At 47.4% G+C, this 25,501-nt stretch overlaps 1 protein-coding gene across 1 annotated transcript; it reads left to right on the top strand.

The window, feature by feature from the left end:
* Window positions 1-505: 505 nt before the first annotated feature.
* On the top strand, window positions 506-24,293 carry LOC106561252 (SMAD family member 7). Its single transcript, XM_014124999.3, has 4 exons — window positions 506-1,261; window positions 2,363-2,416; window positions 7,394-7,465; window positions 23,377-24,293. Exons 1-4 carry the CDS (start codon window positions 793-795, stop codon window positions 23,913-23,915), a joined length of 1,134 nt encoding a protein of 377 aa, XP_013980474.1. The 5' UTR covers window positions 506-792; the 3' UTR covers window positions 23,916-24,293.
* Window positions 24,294-25,501: the final 1,208 nt, after the last annotated feature.

Genomic DNA, 25,501 nt, shown 5'->3' with positions numbered 1-25,501 from the left:
TTTGGATTTGCTCATTCGCTTTGGATCTGTTTGGAGGATCCTTTCCTTCTCTCGTAACGTCCAAATCTATATTGAAGATCACATCCTGTGCAGACGGTTATGATATTTAGAAGATAGGGGATAAAACATAGACACTGGCCTTTGTTAAAGCCTTTTTTTGCTGTCGGATCAAGGGTTGTGTGGATTATTTATTTTCTAAAGAAAACGGGCGAGCTTCGTTTTTTTCCCATGGATATATCATTCTAGTATTTTACCAGGATATTTAGCCTACTGGCTCAGAATACCATAAAAATCCTACTCATAACCATATGCGCAAAGTAATGTTACAATGTTTTTCTTTATACATAGCATACTGATGGAATGGAACGAATGTAGCATTTAATGTTCACAGTAGCCTAGCTCTACATTGTAACAATTTATCTATGCTGCTATTTTGTATTCTAGATGCTCAGCGTTCCTACATTGACATTAAGGTTTATGTTTCGATATAGCTGTATATTAGTAGAAGGACTATTATAGTGTTATAATACCGTTAAGGTGATGGTTAATTTCTCCTTACAGAGAAGGTTACTATCACGGCAGGAGCCTTGATTATATATTTTTTTTGTGGGCTTTAGTTTTGAGAAAATTAGACTGGCGTATGCTACAGATTTTCTTTGCTTCTCCACCTCCCGGTTTCTCCATAATAATATATCAGGCTGCTTGTCGTTGCCTGGACTCGGATCCCGGAATCTTCATGATTTGCGGACATCATGCTCGTTTTTTAGCCGGGAAACCCTCTTTTCGTCCCGCATGTTTAGGACCAAACGAACGGGGCTCGTCCGGCGACTCTGGAGGAGCCGTGCGCCCGTCGAGGGCGACGGGGAGGCGGATACACGAACGCATGGATCCGGGGGTTGCTGTATGGGTAAATCGACGAAGGTTGCCGGGAAAACTAGCGCCGGAACGGAGGCTGAATTGAAAGCCCTGACCCACTCGATACTGAAAAAAATCAAAGAGAAACAATTAGAGGGGCTCTTACAAGCGGTGGAGTCAAAGGGGGGTGCACGGAGCCCCTGCCTGCTCCTACCCAGCAAAGTGGACACCAAACTGGGTCAGCAGTCTTATTCCCTCCCCTTGCTGCTCTACAAAGTGTTTCGGTGGTCGGACCTCAGGCATTGCTCGGAATTAAAAAGGCTATCTTGCTGTGAATCCTATGGGAAAATTAACCCAGAACTCGTTTGCTGCAATCCTCACCACATGAGCAGGCTTTGTGAACTCGGTAAGTTAACATACACGGACCGTTAATGTTTGTTTTTTTAAAACAAAAAAAATAATAACATGAAGAAAAAAAACATCAATGATTGCTAATTATATGCATGGTGTATCTGTTTCTCTATTATATATTAAATGTTGGTAAATTGATTGGCATGTCACTTTGCCAGACATGTTGACACAATTTACCGGTGGTGTCTATTGCAATAGCATAGGTCAGACTTGGTTGGTGTGACGTTAGAACAGTTTTATCAGCATCATCACGTCATGACCATATGGCAGTAGTCCCTCGTTTTATTATTTATCTATCTGGGATATAATACAAATCTAGATTTGCTTTGAATGACTCCTCACAAGTAATGCAGAGATTACAAAGGTCGAAGCAATTGTAATTACATTATGTCCTTATTAATTTATAACAAGCAGTATATTATATTATGTCATCTCTTTATTGGTTTGGCAATGCTTGGCCTAGTTATTGTTTTTTAATTGTATTTATATATTTGTTTTTTACTTTAAAATCTAAATGGAAAAGCTTATAAAGAATTCAAAAGGCCTATATGTTTATATTATGTTTATAATGTAAGGCCTACTACACATGTTAAATGTGCTTTCCCAAGTTCTCCCACTGTCTCATAAAAAAATCTACTTGATTGAACTTTGTTTTCATGTCAGAACTACTACTAACAACAGGCCTATAATATAACACACAAGAGACCTACACAATGTTGAACTATTTTAAATGACCTAGCCTTTCATGTAGACTATCTTGTGTATTTGACAGTCAGTCTGGACCAAGTTAGTTTGCTTGCAGCCAGCCCGGCAGCGATTCCGATTGGAGTGTCCTGTTCTGTTGTGAGCCAAAAGAGACCCGTATCTCCCACAGCCTGAGTCGAAGCCTAGTCAGATAGTCGCCTGGAGGCTGGCGCCAGGCGCCCCCTGTTTATCTCTCCACCAGATATCAAGGCAATCGCAGCTTTGCTGCCTGCCCTGCCTCCAACCCTCACTGCTAACACAAACAGTTTTCCAAAAGAATGCAAACTGTTATCGTAAGTTTCTATCTTCCCCTGGACCCTTTTTCTCATGCCTTCTTTCATTTCATTTTCAGAGTCTCCCCCTCCGCCTTATTCCCGATATCCAATGGACTTTCTTAAACCACCCGGTGAGTTTTATTATTACTTTCTGTTTTTAAAGTCGTTTTTCGTGAATGTTTCTTGAATGTAGGCTACATATGTTGAGGTTTGTGGTTGTGTTTGTATTTTTCCAATGAGTGTACCCACTGGGCACACTGGTTTAATCAACGTTGTTTCCACTTCATTACTATGGAAATTATAGTTATATTCCATTTGTAGAAATTAAAAGGCATATTATAGGCTTAGAACTTATTATAGGTTAAACATAAGTTATTACAACAACATTATACTTTTGCCTAGGAATTTCTAAACAACATGTTATTATGACACTAGTGAAAAGGAAGTCTCATGCTAGCTCAGTCATTCACACTATTAGATGCATTGAGTTCTGCTCTGTGTGTATATGGAAATGCTCCCTACTCTGTTTTGATTTATGATGGTAGTCAGACTGAGAGTGGCATGCCTGCCCGCGCCATGCAGCCCAGTGCCGATCAGGGCCCTGTAATAGAATGGCAGGTAGCCAAGGCCAGGGCCCATTCCAGACCGGCACCAGCTCTGCAGTGGCTGTCTGTCTGCACAAACTTTTGGCTGGAGGGGATGACCTGGCAGGACAGATAAACAGCATTTGCACCAGAGGACAGAGAGAGAGGAGACACACGCAGGGAGGTTACACACCAACAATCACACACACGCACGATGCACACGCTGTGAGGGGGTGGTGCCATCTGCAGTGAAGGGAGACAGTTTAGGGGGAGATGTGGATCACACAAGGGGAAAATACAAAGATTTCTGGAGCCCTGTTTTATCTGTTGAATTATTCTGACTGTAGATTACAGCTGAGGGTTTGGGAGTGTCACGTGTGCGTGTGTGTATGTTTGGATCTCTTGTGTGTGTATGCAGGCCTGTGGTTTAGTCTGTGAGCCATTTTAGAAGGAAGTGTCTGCCAAAAAAGGGAAGTTGGGAGTTATTGAATTGCAGTGTGTGTTGCTGCAGTAGTCTATCATGGATCTCATCCATGCCTGATATGGAATGGATCCTTATAGCCTGCTCTACTATGGTCAAATAGATTTCAGGTGTATGTTAAACATTGAAATGAAACCATTAGATAAATGTTCATCATTTAATAGATAGAGAATCAAGAGACAATGTTGAGTTAAGCGAGGACGAGGTCGTGAGTTGAAGTGTTTTGGCGGCGGCTGTGAGTGAGTCACTCCTTTTATGAATCAGACAGTTTTTAGGTTTCCCGCATGGCTCCGATCAGGCCGCACAGAGGGTACGTTCCAAATACTACGCTATTCCCTATATTGTACACTACTTTAAACATTTTTTGATGCACTATATAGGTAATAGGGTCCCGGGGGTAGGAAGACATCGTTTGGGAGGCAGCTTCCTGTGAGGATGCTTGTAGGGCTCCATTAACCGTTTACTACACTTCCGCTGCTCTTTTTGGAGTGCCGCTTCTCAGTGAGTGATGTGGATGAATACGCCATGTCCCCAATGAGAGAACGACACACACACACACACACACACACACACACACACACACACACACACACACACACACACACACACACACACACACTAGTCGCTCATCTGGTTCTGGTGAGGAGGAAAGAAGAACGAGAGACCGAGGAAAACTGGAAAAAGAGAGGGAGGAACAGCCCAGTGAAACAATAGAGCAGGAAGCAGCAGAAGTTTCCCCAACAGCAGCAGCAGAGAAGGAGAAAGTGTCTTTCATTGAACATAGGGAAAGAAAGGAAGTAATGTGCAGCTGCGATTCTTCGAGGGTTCAGCCTATGTTAATATAGCAGAGAAAGAGGGAAACTAAAGAGTGTGAGAGAGGACAGATATTAATAGGACAATGGAGTGGAGCGTGGCTGGGCTGCGGAGGGATAGCGGACACACACACACACACACACACACACACACACACACACACACACACACACACACACACACACACACACACACACACACCACACACACACACACACACACACACACACACACACACACACACACATTGAGCCTAGATGTAGAGGACAGAGGAGATGGCTGACAGACAGACATGGGGTATTCCCTCTGGGCCAAGGGAGCTGTCAGTTATCCAGTCCTCCCACTCTATATAGGCTCTGACTCCTCTCCTCTTCCGTGTGTCTGTGTGCACGCCTGCGCGCGTGTGTGTCCACTCCAGCTCTATTTAGTTCTCTGACTCCTCACCACAATTTGTTTCACAGGCCACATTACCATGCTAACATCTTACTGGATTACATGGTGGTCTGGTCTGCATAGCAATGTCCTGCCTCATCACGCCACAACAGGAGGAATACCACATGGCTTTTCTCCCACAACACAATGGTGGAGTGCCACTACAGTGTGTACCTGCATATATAACACTTATAATGAGAGGTATAGGTGTGCGTAGTAGAATGTTTTTTTTCTTCCTCTGCCTGGTCTTGGGTTGTACTGTGTGTGTATGTAAACGTTGACTCCACTGAGGTTAGGAGCATGATGTTGTAAGGCTTGTGTCCTTGACCAGCAGAACCAGCCATGTACAATGAGGACAATGATCCTCTTGAGAGACAGGAAGGCAGGCAGGCAGGCAGGCAGACAGACAGACAGACAGACAGACAGACAGACAGACAGACAGACAGACAGACAGACAGACAGACAGACAGACAGACAGACAGACAGACAGACAGACAGACAGACAGACAGACAGACAGACAGACAGACAGACAGACAGACAGACAGACAGACAGACAGTCCTCACTGGACCCAGGTAGGAGCTGGTCGGTCGCGGGCCAAGTTCAATAGACTCACTGCCATGTCAGAGGCACTGCAAGTCTGAGTGTGTGTGTGGACAGCTTGCCAACAGGACATGAGCAGCAGATGATCAATAGTCAGTCAATAATGAGGGCTTAGTAGTGCATTGATGATTCCAATGTCTGAAGTTTATGCTATAATCATTCGGCTATAAAAAAACAAAAAACACATCAAAGGGAAGTCAGCGGTGTGTGTTTCAGGTGCTGCGTGCGTAAATCTGAACAGGAGAGTGTGTGTGTGAGGGAGAGAAGTTGTTTAAGGAACAGGATTCAGATGAAGGTGTCAGCCTGTCTCTCCACACTGCCAAAAAAATGGTCAGTATCAAAGCTGCCGGCGTAAAACGCTAGCTGCCTGCCTCTCTTTTTATCTCACGCTCTCCCTCTCTCTGTCACTTACTTTAAATCACTCTGTTCACCTCTTTCCAACACTCTTTTTCCCACATTTTCTGTTTCTATCTGTTTTACACCCCGTCCCTGTGACTTTCTATCTACATCTCCCCCCCCCACCCCCTCCATCTTTCTCTCAGTAGGTCTTCCAGGTTTTGGGTCTGGACTAGCTCCACCTCAGCCCCGGTGCTGTGGTGAACCGTGCCCAGGAAACCAGGCCTGCCTCCTGGACAGCCATGAAAGAGAGGCAGGCTGCTTGACCGTGGCCCTGTATCTCGTTAGGTTGACCACAGTACCATTTTGACTGAGTCTTTTGGATCCTATGGAGGCTGAGACACAGTCCACATATTCAAACAGATTCATTACTGACTCACGCAGACCGATGCATCGGTAGTAGTCTTATAGACCAATTAATAATGCTACATAGAAAAGTTATTACACTACATAGAGGAGCTATAAACACTACATAAAAGTGTAATACCCATCTCCCTTGCTGCTACATCTCCTTTTGGTGACACCACCACAAGAACATAGGGGGTTGATCTTAGCAGGAACGGGGGAGACCAAGGAGGAGAGGAGAGGGAGCAAGAGTTTCCTCTGTTGGCTAGTATGGCATTAAGAAAATGCGTTATTCACAGTTTAAGGCTGGGGCTATTTCCTGTTTCGTTCATTGTTTTGGGTTTGATGGAGTGTATCCTGCTAAACGGTATATTCCTATTAGAGACTAGGTCTGACAGTGTCCTAAATAGCACCCGTTTCCCAATGTAGTGCACTTTTGACCAGGGCCCGTAGGGAGTCCCATAGGGCTCTGGTCAAAGGTAGTGCACTATCTAGTGAATAGGGTGCCGTTTTGGGCCACAACCAGGCTCTGATAAGTGAAGTAGTGCTAGGCTGCAGTGGAGTCAAACATGTTTTTCAAGTCAACGCCTTCTTTTCCCTCCAAGCCAGGCATTTATTTATTCTGGGCCTCTTAGAAAGTTTGAGGAAAAAGGAAAATGTGATTGTGTTGGGAGGAGTGGTTGGTTTTACGGGGTTGGGACTGGGAGAAGGAACAGAGCAGGGGTACTGCTGTATGTTTTAAGTGCTGTATGTGTGTGTCGAGACCTGCCAGAGCCTGTCGTCAGAGCCTCTGCCAGCCCCCCTCCCTCTCTATGTCTCTCTCCCTCTCTCTGCTCCAACATGGCCGCTCTAGTTGTCTCTCTGAGTGAAGACTGCTGAGGATTATGGGATTAGTGGTGGCTAGTGTTGAAGGCCGTCACAGGGCAGGCCTCCCGCTTTAGTAGTCACTACTATTCATATCTGATGAAGGGCTGCTAAGACTCGATGTGTCTCTGAGATATCACCTACTTTAGTGATGTTACTATCCATTAACTAGCATGTTAAGAATCTGATCTCTTTTGTTTTGTGTCATATTATTGTGCTATCAAATGTTCAGTCTGAAATACTGTACAATTACAAAAAAACTGCAAACTACAAAAAAGATGTATCTAACACTGGTGTATTTTGGGGTCATTTCACCAGAAAGAAGTGCAGTGAGGTAGTGAGTTCGTAGGAGTGAGCTGTGTGTGTGGATGTGTGAGGTTATTAGTAGTGCTCCTGGCTAGCTGTCTGAACTGACTGAGTGACTCCCAGAGCTCAGTGGTCCAGTGTCTTCATTAGGCATTGATTTCACTGTGTGATTGACAGCTTCTCACAGCTGCTCTCTCTGCTCACACTGTGGTTGATCTCTCATTCTAACACACACACACACTTCTCTCTCTCTCTCTCTCTCTCTGTCCTTCTCTCTTCGTTCAGATTCTCTAGACTCGGGGCCTTCATCCACTGAGACTGGAGGAACTACCTACTCGGCCCCCGTGGGGCTCTCAGGTAAGACGCAAGCCTGTGGTTTTTATTTTTCTCTTTCTTTCTTTCTTTCTCTGTCCCGCCCATCCTCCCTCTCTCGCTCTGTCATGATGCAGTGGCTCGTTGGAGGGGCCCCTACTTCCCCTCTTCGCTGTAATAAAAGAAGGGAGGCGTGTTTCTAGAGATCCAATCCACATAAATTCCTCCCGGCTCTTTGAACAAGCGTTCTTCTCTGTTCCTCCTTTCATTTTCCCTCATGCTGTTTTGTTTAACGTAATCCAAACAGAGAAAAAATGCTGTTTGCTTTAGAGAGCGCTGTATAGTGTGTGCATGTGTTTGCACTCTTCTTGATTTTGCCTTGGATGAGGATCTGAGCTGAGATGTTACGTCGTGTGTGTGTGTGCGTGTGCGTGTGTGTGTGTGTACATTTTGTGAGGCGATAATCGTGTCATCAGTGGATGACAAGGGGCCACAGCATCTAAAGCTGGATGAAGCCCTGTCATTACTATACCCTCCATGGGAACATGAACACAGACATGCAAGCTGCTTAAAGGTTGCTTAAGGTTGGCTGGTCATGGGGTCGACTCCATGTTATTCTGAACACAATGCACTCAGCTAGCAGGGGAGGTCTGCTACCCTTATTAACCTGTGTTACTGCTCTCTCTGTCTCTCTCTCTCTGTCTCTCTCTTTCCCTCTGGTAATAATAGTATATTCTGTACCTGAGGGAGGAAGGTGTTTTTGGACGGCCTCTTAAGTCTTACATTTTCTCCCATGATCCTGTAGGCTGTACCACCTTTCTCACGTCTCTCTCCATCTCGCCCTCCACCCAGAGGCAAGCGGATAACATAGTGTTTATGAGGTGGAGGGTGGATGAGGGGGTGAAAGAAAGAGGGAAAAAAATAAAGAATTCACTCCTCCAGCCTAGCTGTGCTTTCTCTCTCTCGCTCTCGTTCAGATGTTTCTCATTACAGAGACTTTAAAGGCTTTTTATGTCAGTTGGTTGGGGTGCTTAGCTCACTCACTGCCTATTTTTTTCCCTCCTTTGTTTAGGAGAGGAGCTGGTGTTGGCTTGGAGGGACAGAGGGGGAGGGTCAGCAGTCTCCAGATAGGGGCTTTTTAGATTGGGGACTTAGATTGTAAGCTGGGCTGGCTGTCTGGCTGAGTGTATAAACACAGAGCAAACAAAGCCTCCTGAAACAGAAAAGCACAGCTCTCTGTCTCTCTGTTGTGGAGAGGTTTTTAGCCTGTTTCTTAGAACCCCAGTGCAAAACTGTGAAATCCTAGACCGGAGTCTAACTAGCTAATCCCCTCTCCTCCTCTTCTCCTCCCTCAGGCATGCACCCCTCCCCTGTTTTCCTTCCTGGTTGAGCCAATGCAGGGCGGCCAGCCCTGGTGAATGGGGCTCAGTGAGGGGAGGGAAGGGGGGCAGCAGGGAGGGAGGGAGTGAGGGAGGAAAGGGCCTGGGTGCCTGGAGCCAAGGATTTGATTTCTCTGGCAAGGGAAGAAAACTGTGCTCCCCCCAGGGCTCTCACAAAAGAAACATGCCCCTCCTGGAGGCTCCATGTTGACCTTTTAATTCACTCACTTTGCCCTTTTTATGTTGCGCTCCAGACGTATTTACAGAAGAAAAAGGGTGGGAGGAGGATGGTACTGCTGTTATGCACACATACAGTACACAGCCTATTGAAATTGGAATATGACATTCAATGACGATTGCCTAAGTATCTCACACGTTAAGCTTTTATATTCCTAAATAAAAAACACAAAATCATTTTGCAAACATCTGAAGTTAAGGTTCTAGATATTGATAAAATATTTGTGAACTAAACAATATTTTGGCAGCACACACCGTCAATGAAATACTTGAAAGAAATCACTTGGGGCTCCCGAGTGGCGCAGCGGTCTAAGGCACTGCATCTCAGTGCTAGACGCGTCGCTACAGACACCCTGGTTCGAATCCAGGCTGTTTTACAATCGGACGTGATTGGGAGTCCAATAGGGTTAAATAAAATAAAAAGCTAACGAAGAGGGAAAAAAACAATGGGGGATAAAGAGCAATAGCAAATCCTCTCTGTCTTTCTCTCTCCACCTTTGTGGTCTGGTTGGCTCAGGTTAAGGATGGTGAGACAGAATAGTCCTCTGCTATAGATTATCTGTGGAGCTGGTCTGCACTGGTTAGGAATATATTCTAGCCCCAGACTCGTCCCTGTTCCCTAACCTCGGCCTTCTGTTGTCCTGGAAAGCAGGGTTATTAAGGAGTTAACCTCAATGTGACAGTGACAAGCACAAATGCAAACTAGGCTGCCTGCCAGACTAGGAACATTAAAGCCTCCTCTAGCACGTCATCTGAGTGGAGCAGAGGGAGGCGAGCCAGGGATGGCCGGAGAGACTGGCAGTGGGCCGGGGCTGGGCCAGGATTGGGCCCGGAGGCTAGGACAGAGGGTCACGAGTCCCGGATGGACAAGAGACCAGAATTTGGCCATAGTAGTGGGTCTGTTCTTTTGTATCTGTTGGCCCCTGTCTCTCTGTTCCAGTTCCTCCTCCTCCTACTCATGGTTCTTCTCCTGGCACAGACAGGTCCCCTGCCCCAGTCAGGGTGGGCTTTGTGTTTCGTGTTTAGTTTGGGATTGTTGTATTTTAAAGTAATATTCATGGCTGAAGTGTTTAAAATATTTGTTTGGGGATGTGGATGCAGAGAGGGACCTTCCTGAGTGGGTTGGTATAGTAATCAATCAAATGTATTTATAAAACCCTTTTTACATCAGCAGATGTCACAAAGTGCTTTATAGTACAGTAATGGTATAGCGACTATTGGGGATTCATAGTGTGCACATTGGGGCGGGCGCCAAGCATCGGGAAACGGGGGTGATGAGGAGAAGGTGGTTGAGGCTGGCCCAGATGCGGTGTAGACTGTGAGGTGGAGGTGAGGAAAGGGTTAGGTGTTGTATGTACTGTATCTCCTGTGGGTGCGTGAGACTTGGGTGGGGAGGGTGGACACAGTCAGGTCACAGGGGGGCAAGCTGTTCTATCTCCTGTCCTTGGTGGACTGGGGGGGAGGAGTGCTGGGGGGGGGGGGGCGGCATATGACTTTGTCTGTGGGCGACAGGGTCGGAGGGGGGGGGGTCAGGTGTTGTATCTCCTCTATATTCGATGGGTCTGTGTCGTGAGTGGCTGGGACTCTGTGCGTGTGAGTAGTGGTGGGGGTCGGGTTCAAAGCCGGAGGTGGCATGCCTGGCTGGTGCCGGCTAGGAATGACCCCGGAGTGCCTGGTGTAACCGGATCCTTCTGGCTCACTGCTCTGCTGTGGTGGCGCTGAGCTGACAGGCATGCTGTGTGTGTGTGTGTGTGTGTGTGTGTGTGTGTGTGTGTGTGTGTGTGTGTGTGTGTGTGGTGTGTGTGTGTGTGTGTGTGTGTGTGTGTGTGTGTGTGTGTGTGTGTGTGTGTGTGTGTGTGTGTGTGTGTGTGTGAGTGAGACAGGCCATGGCCTTGGCCGTCAGACGATGGGATAGAATGACCCACACAGGGACATTGGCTGACAGGGCGCGCGCGCACACACACACACTGGATGTCGGCCTACTGTCACACAGGCGCTAGCCTAGCTTCCTCTTCTCAGCAAGTTAAATTTAGGTTGAAGTATATTATTAAACTGTTAGCTAGCGAACCCAGCCCCTAGCCCCTCTGAACTGGCTATTAGCCACTTAACATAAGGAATAGGCTAGGTGACTCTGGTAACATTTTAATGGGGTTTCTTCTTCCGACCGTCAAGTTGACCGTGAAGACCAGTGAGTGACCCAGGCTGTAGTAGCCTGTCTCTCAGTACTATGTTAGTACTTGGTATTATGGTACTAAAGTATAAAAACCTACTCAGTCTGTACCTTTTCTCTTTCCGTCTTACCTTCAATGTTTAAGTCTTACAGCCTATACCTCTCCTCTCTCAGTCCTTTCACACTATGCCACATTCTCAGTCTCTGCGTTGTCAGCTAGTTCTTTATTGTCCCCAGGCCCCACTCTGAGAGGTGAGGTGGTGGAGGTGAAACTCTCCAGAGAACAGCTCCAACAGAGCAGCCACAGTCTACAGTCCCCCGTTAGTTAAATTCCTGTCTTGTTTGGGTTAACTGAGAAGGAAAGGGCAGGCAGTCACAGGAAATTACCTCATGTGTTTGAGGAAAAGGCAATGAACAGGGAGGGAGATGAGGGTGGCCTCCTGTGAATGGAAAGCAAACATTGAAGACGGTCAGTCAGTAAAACGAAAGAGGGAGAGAGTTAGGCTGAACAGAACACCCAGTTCGTCACAGTTTAGAGAGATCCCTGATTAATCAAATGGCCAAACATCTTGACTTCAACCTTCTCTAGCTTTTCAGTTCAATCCCCAAACTTATTTTATTTCTCTCCTTTGTTTTTCTTACTTGCAGAGAGGGGAAAAGGCAGGGTCAAAGGAGAAGCAGTTCTTTCTCTCTCTGTAATTTCAAAACAGCCCTCTCCTCGGTGAGTGCGTCCCAAATGGCAACCTATTCCCTTTATAGTGCACTACTTTGACCGCGTAGGTCTCTGGTCAAAAGTAGTGCACTATACAGGGAATAGGTTGCCATTTGGAAGGCGATCTGTGTGTTTCTCAGTTGACTGAGCTGCGCTGAGCGAGGAACTTTCATTACTTTCCACTTCCTCTCCAAGAGCTGCGGCCAAGGAGTTCTCTTGGCGGGCGGGGAGTTAATTTGGTTCTGGCCGTCCACGGTTCCCCACCCACTGTCATTATGGTGCATGAATCTGAAAAACTGTGAGAGGGGGAGGATTGAAGAGGAAAACCAGTCCAGTTATTCTACATGGCCAGGCATTTAGTTTAGTTCAGGCTCTCTACACATTAGTAGTAAATGCCCAGGCTCAGGCTGGGCCCCCAGGAAATCACACAAACCCACTCTGTGACTGTTCTGTAAGGCTCCTATCCCCATCTCCAACCCTAACCACAACTATATTTATTACCCTCAACGTTTCCTTCTCCAGTTCAGTCAGATTCCTTTGCTCTAGGCTTGAGGGGCGCCGAACAGAGTTGACAGAGTTCTACCTCTGACCAGGCAGAGGCCCTGCCTTTAGTTGTGTGAGAGTTTTTCCTGGGTAGAGAGTTTTTCACTGGGGTGTTTCTTATTTCGGTTGTACCTTTGGGCAGGCAGAGAAGAGTGAAAGGTTAGGGTGGGACTTGGTTATGTAGCTGTGTAGTGTTCTGAGAGAGAGTTGGTGGGAGGGCGGCAGGGAACAAGGTGGCCATTGTTTGGCCTCAGCGGCTCGAAGGCAGCGGCTTTTCACATAACTCATTATATGAAGATGATCAAAAGAGAGAGGGGAACATTCCTTCTCCCTGGTGTGTTTGTTCACCACCGCCAGTCCCCTAGCCACAAAGAGAGAGGTGGAGGGAGAGTGAGGTAGAGAGAGAGATTTCTGCTATTTCCAACCACAGCCAGCCAGACCATTCATGTGTAATCCGTCAGTAAAGCTGGTTGGTTACAGCAGATGTCCGGGTACCAGCACCCCTGCCTGCCTGCATGACAGACAGTACGGTCTCTGTCCCATCCACATACCTATGCCCAGGTCTCTAGGAAGTGGCTGTGTTTCAAGGGAACTCATAGATCTGCCCTAACCCTAAACCACATAAATGTCCCACGGATAGTATTTAATAATCAGTTATGCTTTTAAAACATCAGCAAATAGTTTTTTAGTGCCCAACTGGCCTGACTGGTTGCCTGGCAGGCAGCACTATGGTCGTTGCCGTGGCAGCGTAGCCTGGCGCCGGTTTGGTTCCCACGGAGATCCCTGACATCCTGATGTAGAACAATGCTGCCGGTTGTTCTGTCTGTGTCGTTACGGCTACAGCGGTGTCAGAGGGACAGGGTTCTAGTCAAGCTCTGGGCATCTCTGTGGTGGGGTGAAGGACCCATGATGATATCATCATGCCTGCCTGCATGCCTGCCTACATGCCCAGCACCGTCTCCTTCTCCACCCTGCAGTGTTTGTTTACTCTGTCGCTCAGGGACGTCTAGGCCGGGGGGGGGGGGGGGGGGGGGCAGAGAAGGGCAGGAGGGGTACACCTCCCTGCCTCACAAATGATGTAGTGTTGGAATAATAAATCAGTTAGCCAGCCGGGGTAGGAAGGGAAGGGCAGGGGTATTGTGACTGAGGCTGCGGGGGTATAGGAACTAGGATGGGGCCGGGTGGTGGGTTTGTCGTGGTGGAAGTAGAAATAATTGTTACAGAGAGAGGGGTCTGGTTAGAGAGCAAGGCTCTGGCATGGGGAAGGCTGCACATCCTGAATATAGTTCTGAGGAATACTAGTTTGACTGACAGCACTGGCCCAGCATGGGACTGGATACATGGAGCAGGTTTGGGGTCAATTTCATTTCAATCCAGTCAATTCAGGAAGTAGACTGAAATTCCTGTGATTATCACATAAGTGACCTCTGGGTTGGCCTGTGGAGTAATGATAAAAGCAGGACTCTAGTTCCCTCTCTGAGAAGATGTGTCCCTGTCGTTGCTGTGTACTAGTTATTTTTTTATTTATTGTACGCATTTGTTCAGATTTATAAATAAGTTAGAAACACTAGCTACATGTTCCCCCCCTTTGTGTATGTGCAGCCACTCATGTCCCCTTCCTGCGAATTGGGCTTGTATGTCTGTATGGACAGACTTCCTGGACTGGAGGACAGAGCTGCTGACATCTTCCCTGTTATGTAATACTTCTTCCCTAATTAGACATTTCCCCCTTCATTGGCACCCTATGGGAACAGGACAGGGACCAGCAAACAGATCAACACTGTCACGCACTCTCTCTCTCTCTCTTTCCCCCTTCCTCTTTCTTTCTCTCTCACTCAAGAACATCATACTAGTGCCGATGTCACTCAGACACTCATGTCCTCTCTCTCCCTCTCTCTCATGCCCTCTCTCTCCCTCTTCTCTTTACCTCTCTCTCCCCAGCCCTAGGTCAGTAGAGCCAGTCCTCTCCTTCTCTCCTCTCCTATCCTTGTCTGTTGTGTTTAGACTGGCTGGAGTTTACCTTGGCTAATTGCTGGGGAGGGAATGCCTCTTGAGATTTTGCTGCTGTCAGAGGGGCTGATGCCTCAGGAAAAAGATAGCATTTATAGAAGGGTAATAACTCTGCATGCCCCGCCCTGGAGCCGCTCGAGAGCTTCCACAGAGTGTCTGTGCGCGTGTCTGTGTGTGTGTGTGTGTGTGTGCGCGCGTGTATGTGTGTGTTTGGCCTGTCTTCTGGCCTGTGAGTGTGAGAACCATATTCTTCTTGGATCTAGCCGAGCCTCTGAATTATTATTATTAAGTTATGGTCCTATAATTATGTCAGCCGGCTAGCTGGGCCATTGGTTCCAGTGACTGTACTGACGTGACTCCACCTCTCAAGCACTGAATGTCTCCTAGAGTTAGGATAGTTGAGCACTTGTGTATTGTGACGATAAATTGTTTTGTATATTTGCACAAGACATAGAACAAAGCCAACTTTATAAGAACTATAGGACCTAAAAGGTCACTTGTGTTGTTTGTGTGTGCTCAGAAATCTATACGCGCCAGTCTACTAGATCGTTTTAAGATTGACAAAGTACGCAGCCTTTCCTTTCGTTAAAGTCAGTTCAGCTGTAGTCAAACAGAGGAAGAGACAGACGGAGACAGAGGAGGCCAGGCAGGCAACAGAAAAGAAGAGAACACAGAAATGAATGTATTGTCGTGACCTGTGACCCCTGGAATAGACTTGCCCCAGGCGGAGCAGGGTGTTGAGACTATGACTGCCTGACTGAAAGACAAAGACGCCTCCTCCCCTCCGTGGAGAGCGAGAAAAGGGTGCCTGAAAAGCCTCGCTAAACAAGAACTCATTCTCAGGTGTCTTCTCTGTATTTACCAATGTTGATAGTGTGTACTCACATTTTGAAGGTTAAACAGCAAGTGAAAAAAAAAAGACAAAATGCTTCTGTGTGTCTCAGGTGGTTGGCGGCACCGTATTTGGAGAGTATGGGCTTGTGGTAATGGCTCGAGCGAAATCAGTGGAAATTGTATCAAATGTATCAAGCACATGGTTCATTCCATCCACTCCATTTCTGCCATTGTTATGAGCCGTCCTCCCCTCAGCAGCCTCCTGTGGTGTGTGTATGTTTGTATGCGCCTCAAATCAAATGGTATTTGTCACATGCTTCGTAAACAACAGGTGTAGACTAACAGTGAAATGATTACTTACGGGCCCTTCCCAACAATGCAGAGAGAAGAAAAAAAAGAAATAATTGAGAAATAATAACCAGAGGAATAAATACACAGTGAGTAGCGATAACTGTGCTATATACACAGGGTGCCAGTATGGAGTCGGTGTGTGTGTACGCCTCAGGTGTTTGTTTGTGTGTGCGTGCATGCACGCGTGTGTGTCTCACAGTGTGTGTGTTTGTGTAGACATCCAGAAATAGTAATGAACGGAGTGTGGAGTCAGACAGAATTAATCATTCACTTTTCCAGTCTGCTATGCTCGCTGTCTCCGGTCTCTCTCCTCCCCTCCCCCTCCTCACTCTCTCTTCCCCTCGTCTCTTCCTCCGCTGCCCAAAAGTCTCAGCTACAGCTGGCTACCGTGGACTGTAAAGCAAGGAGCAATTAGAAGGGTAATCCACAGGGGGTGGGGGTTGAAGAGGGCGGACTGAAAGAACATGCTTCTTTCAAAGTTGTGAAAGAGAGAGCTTCCTTTTCTGCAGTCTCATTGGTGATATAGACCTGTATGCCTTTCCTACTAGCTTGTAATCTTGTCTTTTTAGTGTAAGATAAATATAAAACTGTGATATCATTTGAGTTTTGTCTACTTTAAAAAAAAAAATGTAAGTAGGGCCGTGAGCTTGTGGTTTGTGAAGATTGATGGTTTAAACCAGGCTAAAACAACTCCATTACCTAGCCTGAGTATGTATTGACATTATTCTAGACCATCTACCTGAGTCTATAAGAACAGGGGCTAGCCCAGAAAACAGGCCAAACAAAGAGCCTTGGAGCAGATGGCAGCAGCCAGCCTAGCCTAGTAATCTTCATGTAGATAGGAGGGGACTTGAGACAGCCATACAAGTATTTGGCTGTGTCCCAAATGGCACCCTACTCCCTATATAGTGCACTACTTTACTATATAGGCAATAGGGTGTCATTTGGGACACATCCTTTGTTTTTCAGAGTATATCGTTTATTTTGGTTAGAGTGGAGTGGTGGGGTAGAAGAGGAGGGGGTAACGTGCCCTGCTCCCCCTCTGTTCCTCTCTGTTCCACTCTGTACCCTTCAGACCGACCCGTTTGAAATGACGCCAGCCTACGACAACAAAAAACAGCATGCACAGAGAGAGAGGGAGATAAAAAGGAGAGAGCTGTACTCTGCTCTACTGCAGTAGGAGAGAAGAAGAAAGCAGAGAGAGAGAGAGAGAGAGGTAGAGAGAGAAAAAGAGGGAGGGAGAGTAAGTGGAAGCAGTGCTCTCGTGTTGGCGGGGTTTGAAATGTCCCTCCTGGGCCCAGAGCAGAGCAGAGAAAGGCAGAGCGGAGCCTGTCCTACAGTCTGGAAGAAGGAGGGAGGAAAGGAGGGAGACAGCGAGAAGGAAGAAGGAGGGCTGCCACCGGCCGGAGCTCAGGGCTGTAATTTATCTGCCTCTCTGTGGTCATGCTGACGGCAGGCCCTCTCTGACTCTCTCCCTGTGTGTGTGTTTGTTTTCCTGCCTGCCTGTCTGCCTCCCCTCTAGAGAGGAAAAAACCCTGGCTGTGCATACATATAGACGGCACTACAGCCACTGTGTCACAGTGCCTGACAGACGGACAGTCAGGGGAATTAGACATAGTCTGCATATATGCAACATGGGGAAACAACCACAGGCCCCATGGGAGAGAGCTGAGAGAGAGAGAAAAAAAGAAGGCTGAGGCCCTCAGCATTCTTTCTCACACACACACACACACACACACACACACACACACACACACACACACACACACACACACACACACACACACACACACACACACACTCACTCTGCTGGAGGTCCATAGTTTTTCTCTTGTGTCAGTAGATGTGTTCTCCTAACGCATGGGAGAAATCGGAATGTGTTTCAACCTGGTTGTGAGTGGTGTGTATGCCATGGAAAGGGCCTGTGTGTTTTAGGAACTCTGCGAGGCTCATGTCAGCCAGGTCTTTCTGTGTGCAGTGCCATTTCTTTTTCATTTCGGGTGAGCCCGCTGTTTGTCAGAACAAGCTGTGAACACACTCCTCTCAGGACTAGGCTGTTTGTGTGTGTGTGTGTGTGTGTGTGTGTGTGTGTGTGTGTGTGTGTGTGTGTGTGTGTGTGTGTGTGTGTGTGTGTGTGTGTGTGTGTCCCACGGATGGAGGCAGGCTTTCAAACTGCTGTGTGTCCTCCCTGTTCGTCAGTTAGCCTTAGTGTCACTGCACTGCCGTAGCTTTGTTTTTGTGTTGTGGTAGCAACTTGCAACAGTCCGTTAAGGGTGTTAGCTAGCACCGTTTTAGCTGTTAATCATTACTGTAGACTGTCTCTAGATGGTGTTGCTAACCTTAGCGGCTCTGTCTTACTGTTACTGAGTCTGTGTTTGTGGTTGTTGTGTTTTAACAACTAGCTTGTTACAGTTAACTGAAGCTTAGTAGTTGGTTGGTTTTAGCTGTAACTTTGTCATGGCTGTGTTATGGTTAACTGTAGCTTAGTGGCCATGTTGTAATAGTCTGTTATGGTTAACTATAGATTAGTAGTTGTGTTGAAACCAGTGTGTGTTGGATGGTTTTAGGCATAGCTTTGTCATTGCTTTGCCCCTCTCTCTGTCTCTCGGTGTTCCAGCCCTCAGATCAGTAATGCTCTTATCTAACACTGTTACTTTGGAATGCATTCTAATGCTGTCATTAGGGTGGCTGTCAGTCGGCCAGCCCTGCCGCCCGACAGGCAGCAAGCCACTTTAAAAAAGGCCCTCCGCTGCCACCGTCATCGTCACAGCAATGCAACGAAAGACAGCCAAACAGCGGGCAGGATGGAAGGGAAGTGTCTTCCCTTCCAGGGTGACATAGTTTAGACTGATACATAGAGAGCCCTGGGGACTGAAAGTTAGCTGGACAGACACATACTTTCCCTGTATGTTTTCCCTGGGTTGTACTGTAGTTAGTGACTGCAGGCCCAGAGATAGATACTAGTGTTGTAATTGTATTTCTATGGTGGAAGGACTGTGAAGTGTGGGTTCACTTTTGTGTTCACTTGTAAAGAGAGTGTGTGTGTGTTTGAGTAGGACACAGAACTGCAGGAGTAGGGGCCCTTTTATCTTTCTCTCTCTCTCTAGTCCCTCCCTACCTCTGTCTCTGTAGTGTGTGTAGTTGTGTGATGAATACCTCAGTGGTTTCAGGCTGTGATGACAGGCTCAGACAAGCAGCCGTGTAATGACCTCCGACGCCAGCCAGCCCAGTCTCTCTCTCTCTCTCTCTCTCTCTCTCTCTCTCTCTCTCTCTCTCTCTCTCTCTCTCTCACTCTCTCTCTCTCTCTCTCTCTCTCTCTCTCTCTCTCTCTCTCTCTCTGGAATCAAAAACACAGAGGAAAGGAAGGGGGGGTTAGTGTGGGAGAGAGAGCGAGGGAAAGAGCAGGGAAGAGTAGAGAGCACAGCCCACAGGTGCGCTCTAAGAGCTTTGCCTCGAGTCACTCACATCCAAGGAACAATGAGAATATTAACTTTGAGGCCTTTAAGATGGCACACACGAACGAGCGCACATACACACGGACACACAGACACATAATAGCGGCCTCCTCACCTTTTATGCCTCTTTTCTCAGTCTTTTCTCTTCAGTCGGTTTGAGGAATTCTTTTTTTGATCAAATGTAAATACTAACTTTGTCCCTAATAGCTGGGGAGCTAGCTAGGTGGATTTACAATAATTCCCCTCGGCCTTCCATTGGCTGACTTCAAAGCGAACGGCCCGTGAACAGCCCGTAATTTTATGGAATAAATGTTTTCACCTCCCTAGTGTTGTCTTTTCCCTTTTTTCCCACTAGTTCTTAATGAGGTCTGGAACTGCGTCCGAAATGGCACCCTATTCCCTATATCAAGGCACTCCAACCCTGTTCCCGGAGAGCTACCGTTCTGTAGGTTTTCACTCCAACCCTGTTCCCGGAGAGCTACCGTCCAGGAACAGGGTTGGATTGAACCCCTACAGGAGGGTAGCTCTCCAGGAACAAGGTTGGATTGAACACCTACAGGAGGGTAGCTCTCCAGGAACAGGGTTGGATTGAACACCTACAGGAGGGTAGCTCTCCAGGAACAGGGTTGGATTGAACACCTACAGGAGGGTAGCTCTCCAGGAACAGGGTTGGATTGAACACCTACAGGAGGGTAGCTCTCCAGGAACAGGGTTGGATTGAACACCTACAGGAGGGTAGCTCTCCAGGAACAGGGTTGGATTGAACACCTACAGGACGGTAGCTCTCCAGGAACAGGGTTGGATTGAACACCTACAGGAGGGTAGCTCTCCAGGAACAGGGTTGGATTGAACACCTACAGGACGGTAGCTCTCCAGGAACAGGGTTGGATTGAACACCTACAGGAGGGTAGCTCTCCAGGAACAGGGTTGGATTGAACACCTACAGGAGGGTAGCTCTCCAGGAACAGGGTTGGAGTGAACACCTACAGGACGGTAGCTCTCCAGGAACAGGGTTGGAGCGCCCTGCCCTATATAGTATCCCTACTTTTGACCAGGACCCAATGGACCCTAGTAAAAAGTAGTGAAAAGGGTGCCATTTCAGTCGCAGCCTAGATGCTGAGTTAATAGCAGGCCTGTAGTATAGCAGAGCAGCCTGAGGAGGCCAGACCAGACTGTGTGCATACACAAAATGGCACACTTTTCCCTATATGGTGCACTACTTTTGACCAGGGCTCTGGTCAAAAGTAGTGCACTATGTAGGGAATAGGGTGTCATTTGGGATGCAGTTAAGATACTTAACATAACTGTACAGTTCTCTCTGCTCTGCTTCGGCTCTGGTTCCTCTGAAGGGGTTGCTGCCCAAATTACTGGGTACACTCTGCCGGCCCAGAAAGATGAAAGGATTGGGGGGGAGCAAAATGACTGTGAGGGGGCTCTGTTCCAGATTTTTTCTTTTTCCTAGTTAACTTTTAACCATTGAATGTCTGACTTTCTCAGAGGATAGGCTACAACGCTGAATAATTGCTGAACGTGTGTGTCTTTGTGTGTGTATCTGTGTAAGTAGTTTACTGTCAGTCCTCTGCCATTTTATACTTTATAGGTTTGTTTGTAATTAGGCCATGGTGGTATAAGAATTGAGAGGAAGTTGAGATGCAAAAGTAAAGTTGTGAAAAAAGCCCTCCCACTTTTTCCTTTGCTCTTTCTCGCTCTCTCTCTCCCTCTCTGCCTGGCTGAATCCCCCTCCCTCTCTGCCTGGCTGAATCCCCCTCCCTCTCTGCCTGGCTGAATCCCCCTCCCTCTCTGCCTGGCTGAATCCCCCTCCCTCTCTGCCTGGGTGAATCCCCCTCCCTCTCTGCCTGGCTGAATCCCCCTCCCTCTCTGCCTGGCTGAATCCCCCTCCCTCTCTGCCTGGCTGAATCCCCCTCCCTCTCTGCCTGGCTGAATCCCCCTCCCTCTCTGCCTGGCTGAATCCCCCTCCCTCTCTGCCTGGCTGAATCCCCCTCCCTCTCTGCCTGGCTGAATCCCCCTCCCTCTCTGCCTGGCTGAATCCCCCTCCCTCTCTGCCTGGCTGAATCCCCCTCCCTCTCTGCCTGGCTGAATCCCCCTCCCTCTCTGCCTGGCTGAATCCCCCTCCCTCTCTGCCTGGCTGAATCCCCCTCCCTCTCTGCCTGGCTGAATCCCCCTCCCTCTCTGCCTGGCTGAATCCCCCTCCCTCTCTGCCTGGCTGAATCCCCCTCCCTCTCTGCCTGGCTGAATCCCCCTCCCTCTCTGCCTGGCTGAATCCCCCTCCCTCTCTGCCTGGCTGAATCCCCCTCCCTCTCTGCCTGGCTGAATCCCCCTCCCTCTCTGCCTGGCTGAATCCCCCTCCCTCTCTGCCTGGCTGAATCCCCCTCCCTCTCTGCCTGGCTGAATCCCCCTCCCTCTCTGCTTGGCTGAATCCCCCTCCCTCTCTGCCTGGCTGAATCCCCCTCCCTCTCTGCCTGGCTGAATCCCCCTCCCTCTCTGCCTGGCTGAATCCCCCTCCCTCTCTGCCTGGCTGAATCCCCCTCCCTCTCTGCCTGGCTGAATCCCCCTCCCTCTCTGCCTGGCTGAATCCCCCTACCTCTCTGCTTGGCTGAATCCCCCTCCCTCTCTGCCTGGCTGAATCCCCCTCCCTCTCTGCCTGGCTGAATCCCCCTCCCTCTCTGCCTGGCTGAATCCCCCTCCCTCTCTGCCTGGCTGAATCCCCCTCCCTCTCTGCCTGGCTGAATCCCCCTCCCTCTCTGCCTGGCTGAATCCCCCTCCCTCTCTGCCTGGCTGAATCCCCCTCCCTCTCTGCCTGGCTGAATCCCCCTCCCTCTCTGCCTGGCTGAATCCCCCTCCCTCTCTGCTTGGCTGAATCCCCCTCCCTCTCTGCCTGGCTGAATCCCCCTCCCCTGCTTAGGAGTCAGGTTTCTGTGGGATAGAGATATGGAGGCAGGGATGGGGATAGAGACGGGAGGCGCGCTAAGGGGGTCGGAGGGAAACCAGAGCTGAACAATACACTCTTTACGCTCGGTGGGAAACTCTAGACCTTCTGAGAGGCGTAGCTTTTCAACCAGTCACGTAGCTGCCGTTCTTGTCCATTTACAGCTTTTTCTGCACCTTTCTGCAGAAGACCACTTAGTTTTCCTCCAAAGGAACTTCTTTACCTCATGTACTGTGCTGCTGTACTTGGGAATGAAGACTTGCACTTTTGAGTCACTGCTGCTTCTCGTTGCTGTGTGTTTTATTGGCCCCCTCTCTCTCCTTTAATCAAACCCATTCCTATGCGCAGAGTGGAGAGGAGAGCAGCTCTCATAGTCTGCCTCCCAAATGGCACCCTATTCCCTATAGTTCACTACCAAAAGTAGTGCACTATAAAGGGAATAGGGGGACATTCAAGACACAACCCTTGTCCTAGCATGGTTTTATACTGCCTTTCAAAGATAGGCCAAATTTCTTCATGGTTCCCCTCTCTTGGATATTAAACCTATTACTTATAATTTCCTCTGGTAGAATGAGGGAACGGCCATAAAACAATGATTAGGACAGATTTACCGTCCACTTGACGCCAGCACATTGTTAGTTGGCCTGTAAGGAAAATACAAGGCTCCAGACCGAAGATAACCATTAAGGCTTGTATAAACAGGGTTTGGATGGCTGTGTGCGTGTGCACGTGTGTGTGTGTGTGTGTGTGTGTGCCCTGGTGCTTGGGCTGGTTGCTTTTCTTGTGCGAATTCCAGTAATGTCGGTACTGTTTTCTTGGATGATTATTGTGAACTGAAGGATGCAACAAGCGGTATTTGGCAGCCGAAGTAACATTTTTCCTTTGTGCACTGTGATATTGATTGTACTTTTGACTCATAGGTGCTTTGTAGTTGAACATATTGTGAAATGTCTACAGTATTTAGTCAGAGTTGGAAGTTGTAAAACAGTTTTGTTTATCTTTTATCTCCCTTGCATCATTACTTTTCTTGAGTAGTTGTTGATAAGAATTCCTCTCCTAGCTCTCAGCCACTGCATCACCATGCTGGTAAAAAGCCAGATTTGTTTTCCTGTGGACTCACTAATGGAAGTCAATCTTGGCCAGTCTGCTTCCCCTCTATTTTCTACCCTCATCTCGCCTTTTATCCCTCTATCCTTATCTGTCCTATCATCTTTCCTTATGAATTACTCATTTTAAATGAGTAAAATATGTTATTTTTCAACTGTTGTATCGTCAGTCCAGTGTTGTAACCATCCTCTCTGTTTCTCTCCTCTTATAGATTCCCAAGCTCTCCAGGAGTCGGGTGACAGATCCCACTGGTGTGTGGTTGCGTACTGGGAGGAGAAGACACGCGTGGGGCGCCTCTACTCAGTCCAGGAGCCCTCCTTGGACATCTTCTACGACCTACCTCAGGGGAACGGCTTCTGCCTGGGCCAGCTCAGCTCCGACAACAAGAGCCCGCTAGTTCAGATGGTGCGGACCAAGATCGGCTACGGCATCCAGCTGAGTCGCGAGGACGACGGTGTGTGGGTGTACAACCGCAGCTGCTACCCCATCTTTATCAAGTCGGCCACACTGGACAATCCCGACTCGCGGACTTTACTGGTGCATAAAGTGTTCCCCGGCTTCTCCATAAAGGCCTTTGACTTTGAGAAGGCAGACAGCCTGCAGAGGCCTAATGATCACGAGTTCACACAGCAGCCGAGGACTGGGTTTACTGTACAGATCAGCTTTGTGAAGGGCTGGGGCCAGTGCTACACAAGACAGTTTATTAGTAGCTGCCCCTGTTGGTTGGAGGTTATATTCAACAACCGATAGCAGCAATGGATTTAACCTTCCTCTCCCGAGGAGTGAACCGAGGACACGGACTAGCCCTTACTTATGCTTTTTTTTTTCAGAAGACAGAGGTTAAAAAAAATAAAGATGTTTAAAGAAAAAAGAAGAGACAAACAAACCCAATGAACTTGTTTAATATGACAAATTACTCTAAGATTGAATTAAAGTGAAATAAAAAGCGAAAAATGTATTTTATGTTATATATAAATATATTATTACTTGTAAATATGAAGACGTTTTATATGCATCATTATTTATGTATTGTGCAATGTGTTGATGAGAAAAAATAAAATAAGATGCACTTTGCTTAATATAAATGCAAACAAAGAAATGCCAAAATAAAAATACAAATAAATGTTTCTACTGGCTTTTATTTGCTGTGGGTGTTCTGTAGGTACCAAGGAAAATGCAAATGTTCTTATATGATAATGTCTTCCACTGGACCAAAAGAGGCTGAAATGAGTAGCTAACATGCACTACAATTGTCAGTTGCCACTTAATTTGGCATTTGGATGTTGTAAGGCAACTAAATATTGACAGACCCCTATCCAACATGACACAATCCACCTGCCTAACCTTGTCATTGTAAACAACGTCAACAAATTGTGGTTTATTTTCTATATTGTTTTACAGCCATTGTGCCATTTACAGTAATTTAACACAGCCTAAACTCACATCTCTGTCTGTCACCCTCATCTTAAATGCTTGTTGGGGCTTTTTCTCTTCTTCTACTTGTTGTTTTCTGAATAATTAATGTTCTCTCCTTCCTCTCTTATTAACCAATCAAAGCCCTATACTACGTACCTGGTTTGAGGAGAACTCGGGATAACTGGTACCTTACCATTGCCAGGTTATTTCTATGGCAACGAATCCTTCAGAACCTAGAAAGGCTAACTTCATATCAGAGGCTGGTGGAGGGAGCTATTGGAGGACGGGCTCATTGTAATGGCTGGAATGGAACAAATGGAACTTATTCCATTCCAGCCATTACAACGAGCCCGTCCTCCTATAGATCGTTCTCTGAACTCCATTTAGCCTGAATGAAGTGTATGCGCCGCGAGTTGAGGACCAATGAAATAAGATTCCCTCCCTCTCGCAAAAATTGCGTCATCACGCAAACATTGAGTCGTCATCCTCTTCATTTGAGGAAGACAACTGATAATATTCGAATACGTTTTGTGTACGAAAATAGACATGTTAAAATACCTATCACATCAAACATTTAGTAATGACAGAATGCATTTCTAACTTCACACACAGTAAAACGTGTGTATTAATACAATTCTTTTATCGATAGGAGTGGTGGAAAAACATGCATGTGCGTTGATAAGCACACCAAATGCGGCATTAACAATAAGTAATAAAATGAAGATGCATTTCAACAAGCTTATTTTTGAAATACCCATAGTCTGACGAATGAACAAATGAAAAGTGTGCCACTGACACGCCCATGGATTGATGTTTCAGTATTGCCTCAGTGAAGAGTTCGGCTAGCCACGTGCGACATGCACGCGCAGTTTACAAGCATGCTTGAGTTAGCGGCAGGTGGTCGAACAATATCCACATTC

This window comes from Salmo salar, chromosome 01 (genome assembly GCF_965601325.2).
Source record: "Salmo salar chromosome 01, fSalSal1, whole genome shotgun sequence".
NCBI classification, from domain to species: Eukaryota; Metazoa; Chordata; class Actinopteri; order Salmoniformes; family Salmonidae; genus Salmo; species Salmo salar.
This window is presented reverse-complemented; position numbering and strand designations above follow the sequence as displayed.